Raw genomic sequence first — 9,663 nt, forward strand, 5'->3', positions numbered from 1 at the left:
TGTTTTCAACTAGTTACTAGAGCAAATTCTATGTGTGATGTAATATATTAGGTTGAGCTGAAAATTGAACTAACATTGAAGTGTGGTATTCGAAAAAGCTCCCTCCCTTAATTCGAACCGAATTGACGTTTATCGAGAATTCATTTGAACAACACTATTAGCCTCTTTTTATATTTTCTAATTAAAACTTCTTACGGTTCTATGTATAGGATCTCATATATTTTTCTTATTATTTGAATTAATACAATAAGCTACAACGCCATTGACTTCTTTTTTATGCTGATACTCGCGCCACTCCACTGGATGTGCCTTCTTGCGATGCGAACAAAGATTAGCTGACGAGTTGTACTCTTTTCCACAATGAACACACGAGTACAACAACTGCCCGGTATGAGTTGCCATGTGTTCCTAAAAAAAGTCATTCGTTACTACAACACGCTTCCATCGTTTCTGTTCAACTTACCTTCAACGCTATCGGTCTTTTGAATGCCTTTTCACACAGAGTACACTGGTAAGCTCTTTCGCTCGTGTGCTGATCTTTGATGTGTTTCTTCAAAGCATGCGAACTGGGCGATCGCTTCCCACAAATGTCACATTCGATGACCAGTTTTTCCTCCTTATGCCGAATCATATGCTTCTTCAGTGAGTTCTCATTCTTCAACCATTTGCCGCAGGTCGGGCATTGGACGCGCTCGGTTCTGAAATGATCCGCTCGATGGTGTGTCAGGGCGCTTCTAGTTTTGAATATTTTCGAACATATATCGCACAGGACCTCGTGTGCTCGTTCGTGAATGCTTTGTATGTGAAATCGTAATGCTCCTTTGCTATAGTATGGTTTTTGGCATTGGGGGCACAAAAGTTCGTTTTCTTCCTTTGCTTCGATTGTATGCGTGTTCAGATGTTGGTTGAGCTGGTACTGTTTAGCATACTTCTTGGAGCAGATATTACAGCGAAATAATTTCTGATCGTCTGGTAAATGTATCACCAACTGGTGGCACCGTAGACTGCGTTTCGAGCAGAAATTCTTGTCACATTTGTCACATTGGAAGCTGCTGGGATTGATATGAACTTTTATGTGTTCCTTGAGCCTTTTTGCGTCACCGAAGCGTAAATTGCAACATTTTACGAATCCCTTTTTGTTATGGATTCGGCTGTAATGTTTCTTCAGTTGGTTGAAAGCTTCAAAACGCTCTGAACACAGCTCACAATTCATTTGGCAGTACAGTTTGATATCATCGTCTGTCACACGGTGCTCAGGAGATTCTTTGTCCCTATCATCCACCAATTGCTGCTCATCGCTATCCTGTATGTCTGTCGGAGTGTAAGATTCATCCTCGAGTTTAGAGTCACTTTCTTCGTTGAGAAAGGAATCATTTACTTCCGATTTTATTGTAATTCCCTCTACTTCGAAATGAATCTCTTCATATTCCGGTTCGGGGCTGTGCTGCTTGGTAGTTTCCGGTTCGGTAGCAGTTTCGATCTTCGGCAGTTTCTTGTGATACAAATTCTCCACCTGACAGTAGAAATTATGGAAAGCCAAGAGTTTGTCTCTACATTCGGAGCAAATCTGAAAGTTCTTCAGATCATCTAGCTGAAATTTGTGTACTCCGTTAGAGTAGGATATAGAACATAATTTGCATCTGCTTACGGTGAACCAAAAATGTTTAATCACAACTTCTTGTATTTTATTTGTTGAATTGGGGTTTATGGTTTCTATATCTGGCGGATCTATCGTGTTGCAAAAGTTGCAATTCCCCGCACGTTCCATTATTAATAGTTGGCGACGTAGCTTTCTGAACAAATAATCAGCACAGATCGGTTTATTCACGCACTATTATTGTATGTTTTGCTCTAAGATGTTACGTTTGCCTCATTAAAGAAAGGTTAAGCGATGAGTTCGAAACATTAAATTTCGTTCGAATTGCGAATACATATTTATTACCCGCAGGGGTTAATTATAGTTACAACTTTAGGAAAAGTTATTTTAAGGTGTAAGTGCTGACTGCAATATTAGTAAAAAAGTTTTGGGTTATAGATCGAATAATTACTACCTATATTAGCAGTGAATGTATCAGACAGTTGTAGTAGTATCATTAGGTGGATCGGTGCGTTTTTTTGTTGACAGCTTGTTTTAAATTTCATGACATTAGCAAGAACTGTGGTGTTTATGATTTGGTATTTGACAATCAGCAGTGCAGGGCAGGTAGTTTGCAGTGGGGATATAAGTTGAAAGTGTCTTGTTTATGAGTCTTAAATAGTAAACAAATTGTGTGAAGTTTTCCAATATATTTGAATTAATTTTACATAAAATAAAAGTATCAGCACGCCTGAGTTCGAGTGTTCCGCACAACTAATTTTTATCAGTAAAATAGCTGTACTAGCATTTCGGCATTCGAAAACATTGCTATACGGTGTTTTTATTTCACCAGTCTATATCATTATACTAGTACCCTTTCGGTGTGCGGTTATCTCATCAAAACAAATCGGGCAAATTGTTTAAATCATCCTTATGTAAGTTTTTTTGGTAATCCTACCTTTTTCTGCCAGTTTTAATCGAAATTTGGTTCCAGAAGAAACGTTCACGCACTACTAACACATTACGTAAAACAAGATGTTTCTCTCGCTGGCTAGAAAGATCAACTTGTTGAGCAGAATAGATACTCAATTGGTGCGATCGTTCTCGATTTCGAAACTACGCCTTGCATCGTCTAATCCAGCAGATGGGCAAGAACTACAGGTAATAGGTCAAATTATACCACAGAACGTTTGTATAGGTCTTCCATTTTGCGATGCTTTCCACAGCTCACCTATCTCACCGAGGATGACAAGCAAGGTATCGCCATTCTAGGACTGAATCGCCCAAAAGCAAGAAATGCCTTCAGCAATTCCCTCGTCAATAAGCTGTTGGAATCGATTGACGTGCTGGCCCACGACAAAAATGTTCGAGTGGTGATACTCCGTAGCCTAGTGCCAGGAATCTTCTGTGCTGGAGCAGATTTGAAAGAACGGGTCACCATGAGTCCGCAAGAAGTGGGACGTTTCGTGTCTAAACTGCGACTGATGATGACCAGTATCGAACATATGCCGGCGCCAGTTATCGCTGCCATTGATGGTCCTGCTCTTGGAGGTGGGTTAGAGATGGCATTAGCCTGCGATATGAGAGTCGTTTCGAACGATGCTACTCTCGGCCTGGTTGAGACTAAGCTGGGAATAATTCCTGGAGCAGGAGGTACTCAGCGCCTGCCAAGGATCTTAAACCCGGCCATTGCCAAGGAACTTATCTTCACCGCACGGCAAGTAAGCGGAAAGGAAGCTCAAACCTTGGGCATTGTTAATCATGCCGTGGAACCGAACGATTGCGGAGATGCTGCATATCAGAAGGCCCTACAACTGGCGATGGAAATTGTCCCGAACGGACCGGTCGGAGTTCGAATGGCAAAGCGAGCGATTGACAAAGGACTACAGGTTGATTTGGCATCCGGATGTGCTATCGAGGAAGCTTGCTATGCGCAAGTTATCCCAACAAAAGATCGCCTGGAAGGGCTCAAAGCGTTCTCGGAGAAAAGGAAACCCAAATACATTGGAGAATAGTCGGAAATTTTTTGATAATGCTAATAACCGCACTATGACAGGGAACTAACGTTATGTGATACAAACGTGCATTTATCTATTGTAGCCGACCAGATTGTTTTTGATATTTTGTTACGAGATCAGATTAACGATTTTATGTACAATAAATGCTATGGAAACTCAAATGTTAAGCAGTTCTTTCAACTGACGTTTCGTGTCTTCAGGGCTAGTAACCTTGTGTCCAATCGTTCGAGAATCCATAAAGATTTCATAATCGTTTCCACCGGGATCGGTTTTATCACCAAAGAAATGAATTTCCTTAAAACTGTGAGAAATGTTAATATTTGCCAATCATCATTGAACAGTAAATATATTACCTGGTCCCTTTGGTGGCATGCTTCAAACAGTAGGTCTTATCCCAACCGTTCGGAAAGACATCAAAGCTGATTTGGCCTCCAATGCTATACGTTAAATCAACATCTCTAAACTCTTTCCTTAACACGTCGATCATCTGCTGTCTAATGTGATTCGTTTTATCATACTCAAAGAATTCCTTCCTTTCCTCCGCGGAACAATTCCTTCCTATAGGACTAACATTCAGCATACCATTCCGGAACTCAATAAACGTTCCTCTTTTTACTGGAATGTTCAGTTCTGAGAGATAATGCAGAACGAAATTTATAAATCGTTGTAGCACTTCCTCTCCTAAATGCACGGCAATCGACACTCTCCCCACTTCCGCACCTTTTTCGTACTGCAACAGACCATTTTCCGGATAGACGTAATCGAACTTCTCCAGAATTTCGCGCCCGTTCAACTGTTCAAACATTTTCTCCAGATCGGACCCTCCGACGACACCGATCGTAGCCCTGGGACGAACTTCATTGTACAGAAACTGTTTGAACTCGTCATCGATTGCAACCCGTGGTTTAGTTAACGTCCCATCCACGTCAAACAGCAGCAGTATGTCTTCTCTGCTGAGTGCCATCTTGTACGTGCGGGTGTGCAGCAAGACCGCTAAGAACTGAGCTCACAGCTATCGTCTTTTGGTTGTTGCTATAATATGCAATAATCCGTGTAAACAAACTGATACTACCACATATTGTCGCTATTGTGTACCCAGCTCGTGTCATATTATACTTGTAGGCGAGGAATACGTGTACAAGTTTGACACCTAGTAGGCCCTTTCGGTAGAAAAGGCTTTTCTTGCGAACGAGGGGATTTTACCAATTTTTGATTTCGAGTTCATGGTGTGAATGGCTTGGCACAACTTTGGCGAAAATAATTTGTGCATGAAGGGCTCAAATCCTAACTTAATAAAGTCATGGGTTGAGCTTCGACATCTCTTCAGAATCCGACACTAACTTAGAGCCGGAATAATTTAGATCCATGATGGAAGCTATTGGTGAAGTAAACGACTGATCAAACGTGAAGTCCCGTTTGAGCAGGAGTTCTGATATACCGATTGTAATGTATTGCTTATCAAAAGCGTTCAGTGTAAAGTTTGCGTGAACGTACCTCATGATGTATTCGCTGGTCGAATGTTATTCAGAAGTATGGCCCACGTAAACGAAACAAAACATAGGCTTAAGTGAAACTGTCAGCAATAAACAGAAAGAACGTTCTCTTTTCTTTTGGACGTACATCAGTGCAGATGTTAATTAGGTTACCTCCCAAATATCACCAGCCTTTTATCAATTATACAGTACCTTTAATAATAACCTACATATATAAAAATGGCGACGAGGGAAGCGGATGGTGAAAAAAGTAGTTGTTTAGTAGTTTTTATTAACTAAAATTGGAAAACCAAGAGGTTAGGTTAAATAAAATGCTGCATACGGCGCATCGAAAACCAACCCGATATTTTGAACACGATAATTGTCGTGCCAATCATCTGATGTAATATTGCTGATGTGGAGTAACGGAAAATACAATGAAGCTGGAAATAATGGTGCAACCCGTTGAACTACACCATACGTTGGTAGATTTAATGATCTCAGCCATTTGCGAATTGCAATACAATCGAATGGCAAATGCCATGGATCGAATATTGTGTGTAGCTGATTGTAGTAAGAAAGTACAAATAGTCTGTGAATGCAGTGTTATGAAATTATTTAATCATTTAACTTGTTTGATAAATGTCAAATCGGACATCTTTAGTAGCTTTTCTATTTGTAACACCTTTTTGTTTAAAAGGGGAAGAACTGTAATGTATTGCTTATCAAAAGCGTTCAGTGTAAAGTTTGCGTGAACGTACCTCATGATGTATTCGCTGGTCGAATGTTATTCAGAAGTATGGCCCACGTAAACGAAACAAAACATAGGATTAAGTGAAACTGTCAGCAATAAACAGAAAGAACGTTCTCTTTTCTTTTGGACGTACATCAGTGCAGATGTTAATTAGGTTACCTCCCAAATATCACCAGCCTTTTATCAATTATACAGTACCTTTAATAATAACCTAAATATATAAAACCGATGAGACAAAGTCAAAACTCAACCCAAGACTTTACTAAATACATTAACTTAACAAATCAGACAGTTCACATTGTGATGAACAATGAAATCTATACTGGTCGATATCCGTCATATTTCGGGACAGAAAACATTCGAAGAAAGCAGCTATAAAAATTCTTTTGAGGCAGCCAATTTGTGGTTGTGGTGAAATTAATGCGGATTTCAACAACACCGATTGATATAGTATCCGAACTGCACTTAAAGTTTTAATTACTAGGTTCGCTGGGGTGTTGAACAGTAAACCGTAATTCCAGTAAAACAATTTTCTTGTCAAGCTCCCCGCGAAGCACTAAATTTTGGGATACGAACATCCTAACATAGCGCATTCTGAAAATAAAAACAAAAATTACATTCGCAACTACATATGAGCGCCAAAAACATAGAATACCTTCTTCACACTGCTCCCACTGATCGCGTATGCTCATGCTTCTCGTTCGACTACCGATCGACGAATAAGGCACGAAAATACATGCGACACTAATAAGACTTCCCAATATTTTTACTTAATTTTTATTGACGTGTCTTCAATTTTTTTTCATTCATCACGCTTCTTAAAATTTGATTAGTTCTCTTAGGCGCTCCATATTGATGATTCTCTCTGACATAAACATTAAATTTTTTCTTAACAGAATGTCTAAAAATCAGTTTTTGCATTGTTTATAGATTTTCCAACATGAACATTGAATGTGAACATTTTTCCAAATAATCATGCTGTAATTTCGTACAATATAAATATAATTCTAGCTTTTAAAATTCTACACTTCTGTTTTGTCCGATATTTGAAAAAGAGGACTCTATGTTGAGCATTCGAAATGCTCAACAATGTAAATTGATTTAAACGAACTGGTATTGAAGAAATTGTGTATGAAGGTGTCTAAACAAGTTAGTTTCTGTTCTACAGAAAAAGAAATAGATTAGAATGGAAAAGCAAATTGGGTAACAAACATTTCGAAACATAATCAAGTAGAGGTAGAGCATTCTTGTGTAAAATTTAAAAATCTCTGAGATGAAGAATTTTAGTTGTTATTATTATGCGTTGAATTTATATCGAGCTTGTGAACCTTTTTAAAATTTCTCTTGCGCAAGTGAAGTATGGAATTGTCGTAGACTAAAACATTGTTAGATCTTCTAAAAATTTGAAGTGTGAAGCTGTCAATTTGAGCGTTAAATGAAACATCTTCAATCGTGGTTTTCATTGAAAACTTCGTCCTAGTCTTGGATCTGTTACTGTTGGTCCGTTACTATCAATTTAAGGGGGGTGAGGGGTAAGGGTTTCAGCTAGTAAAAAATCACTTTTTTGCGATTTTTTTACAACTTTTGGTAAAGCGAACTGACCAAAACTTTTGTATGTTATAATGTATCACTTCAATAACATTCTGTAATTTTTTCATGCAAAAATATCCACAATCGACTCGGTGATGAAGCTTTCTGTAGAACGTCTCTGGAAAAAAATTTGCAGTGTTACCTGCCATTCAAAAACTACTTAACCGATTTATTAAAAAATTTGCATACACATTCTATGCGAAAAATACCTAACCTATACATTGAGTTTTTCAGATAATTTTTCGACTCATTTACTCATAAAATGGCGGAATTTTTCGTAAAAGCTAGCAATTTTCTTTTCAAATCTGTAAAAAGTACCCTTAATTGAACAGTGACACAACAGATTCTAACTAGAATCGTTTGTGTCACTGGAGCCGGAATACTAACTGAGGCATGCGGGAATTCCGGTTCATTTCCGGTTGAATTTTACTGGGTAGCACTTGCAGTAAAGTAGCATACTGTTTGGATTTCAGATACTTCTTGCAGTATATTCACATTGTTTATGCATAACTGTCGTAAATCAGCATCTAATAGCTTTAAAAATTTCTTGTCAGTAATCAGCATGTTGAATGCATAATATTCTATTCTATTCTAACTAGAGGTGTGCGCCGATGAAAAATGTCGTAATCGGCGGCGTAGGTGTGATTTGGGCCGGCGGCGGCGGCGTATCGGCGTGACGCCGTTTGCTAAAATCATCGGCGGCGGCGGCGGCGCAAAGCGGCGTGGGATATTTTTTTATATGGATGGAAAGTAGTAATTTTCTCAATCATCTTGCTATGTTGACTATTGTGTCTGCGTGTGTCAAAATTAAACCAAATATTGATGACGTAGCGGTGTCATCAGCTTTAAGCATAACACTGTTTTTTAACCGGGAATTAATTTTATTTGAGAAAATGGAAAAAAATAAAAGTAAATATCCAAAATTGCGATTACTAAAGATTAATTTAAACAACCGCTCCTAATACTTGCAATGCCAACTGTTACGAATATCGATGCTAACACAGTTTCAGAAAGCATGCAAAGTTTTATGCCATTCATTTTAATAAATATTCCTCTGAGATAAAATAACAATACCTGGTCTTCATCGAATCGAATTGCCGACTCATCGACGATATACCTATTTGAACAGTGATCTCTATACAAATACCTACAAACGGTTCCCAAATTTGTAACAGTTGTTCAGGACATAATGACAACTGCTAAACAGCATCCAGCACCCCAAAATCAACTGTTAGCACTATCGGTGAGGATAAAAAGGCGACGTTGCTCACGCGCAAGTGCAAGAAGCAAGATACAACATCCGACCGTCGGCACCAATACAGCTTTAACTATGAAGACCTGGACGTCAGACATGAGAGAAGCAAATAATCCCAAAGATACAGCAGACAAGCAGTCAACTGTATCCCCACCGCTAAAGAAGGTCTCCACTCTCAATAGAAAATCACGAGCACGAGATTCTGCGGATAACCAATAATGTTTTTTGCTGAAATATTGAAATAGAAATCAACGGGGCGTTTTCTGGGCCACTCTGATCGTTTGATACACCGCACTCAATATTTTGCCCACGTATATCGTTGGAAAAAATCCTTAGCATGATAAAATTACAAAATGGTGCGGCTTCCAATACAGGTTAAACATCGAATCACTTTCGAACAATAGGCCAATATGGTATGGTAGTTTCGATTGCGGCAAAGTTCTACTGTATCGACTTTGTAGACTTTTTCGGTAAATTAAAGGAAAAGAGAAACAAAGGATAAGAAAATTGAAATGCGGATTTTTCTAGAGAGAACCAGTTGTAAACGTACAGAAAACCTTCCATTATGTTGGCAGAAGTATGTCTAGCACTAGTTTTTCGTTCCAAGTTTCATTTCGGCAGACTTTGCAGCCAGGTTTTAGGAATGTGCAGTGCTACTGCATGGTTAGTGTTACGAGACTACTGACTACTAAGAATCCTTCCTGGCGGGGGCTGGCTTATGCGACGGGTGGCTTATACGACACCAACGCCTTACCCTCTGAACTACCAGACCAAGGTTAATAGTTAAAAGTCATACGGCTTGCGTGCAAATTTGAGTAGAATTGTGATTCACGCGTGCGATGGTAATTTACAACGTATTTTTATTTAAATATTTACACAGATTTTGTAGAAACAATTGTACTGGCTTATATGTCGGTTCATTAAGTTTTAACTGTTTCTAACCATGAAAAAGTGACATCATTCGTTCGATATGCTATCTAATTCCGCATGAGCCGAAT

General features: G+C 38.8%; 3 protein-coding genes across 4 annotated transcripts; 1 reads left to right on the forward strand and 2 right to left on the reverse strand.

Annotated features, from left to right (window-relative positions):
• Positions 1–209: 209 nt before the first annotated feature.
• Positions 210–1,878, reverse strand: LOC131692799 (transcription factor grauzone-like). Its single transcript, XM_058980088.1, has 3 exons — positions 1,649–1,878; positions 464–1,591; positions 210–408 (listed from the first exon to the last, which is right to left on the reverse strand). The coding sequence occupies exons 1-3, from the start codon at positions 1,766–1,768 to the stop codon at positions 214–216; spliced, it is 1,443 nt and encodes a 480-aa protein (XP_058836071.1). The 5' UTR covers positions 1,769–1,878; the 3' UTR covers positions 210–213.
• Positions 1,879–2,213: 335 nt separating this feature from the next.
• LOC131691507 (enoyl-CoA hydratase domain-containing protein 2, mitochondrial) lies at positions 2,214–3,726 on the forward strand. 2 transcript variants are annotated; one of them, XM_058977985.1, is made up of 4 exons: positions 2,220–2,363; positions 2,430–2,511; positions 2,571–2,737; positions 2,803–3,726. In XM_058977985.1, the coding sequence occupies exons 3-4, from the start codon at positions 2,612–2,614 to the stop codon at positions 3,589–3,591; spliced, it is 915 nt and encodes a 304-aa protein (XP_058833968.1). In that variant the 5' UTR covers positions 2,220–2,363; positions 2,430–2,511; positions 2,571–2,611; the 3' UTR covers positions 3,592–3,726. The 2 variants fall into 2 exon arrangements, with proteins under 2 accessions (XP_058833970.1, XP_058833968.1); XM_058977987.1 differs by having other exon boundaries at positions 2,214–2,511; positions 2,574–2,737.
• Positions 3,727–3,733: 7 nt separating this feature from the next.
• LOC131691508 (phosphomannomutase) lies at positions 3,734–4,665 on the reverse strand. The gene is made up of 2 exons (XM_058977988.1): positions 3,948–4,665; positions 3,734–3,895 (listed from the first exon to the last, which is right to left on the reverse strand). The coding sequence occupies exons 1-2, from the start codon at positions 4,556–4,558 to the stop codon at positions 3,751–3,753; spliced, it is 756 nt and encodes a 251-aa protein (XP_058833971.1). The 5' UTR covers positions 4,559–4,665; the 3' UTR covers positions 3,734–3,750.
• Between the last annotated feature and the right edge of the window lie 4,998 nt (positions 4,666–9,663).

Source organism: Topomyia yanbarensis, chromosome 3 (genome assembly GCF_030247195.1).
Source record: "Topomyia yanbarensis strain Yona2022 chromosome 3, ASM3024719v1, whole genome shotgun sequence".
Lineage (NCBI taxonomy): Eukaryota > Metazoa > Arthropoda > Insecta > Diptera > Culicidae > Topomyia > Topomyia yanbarensis.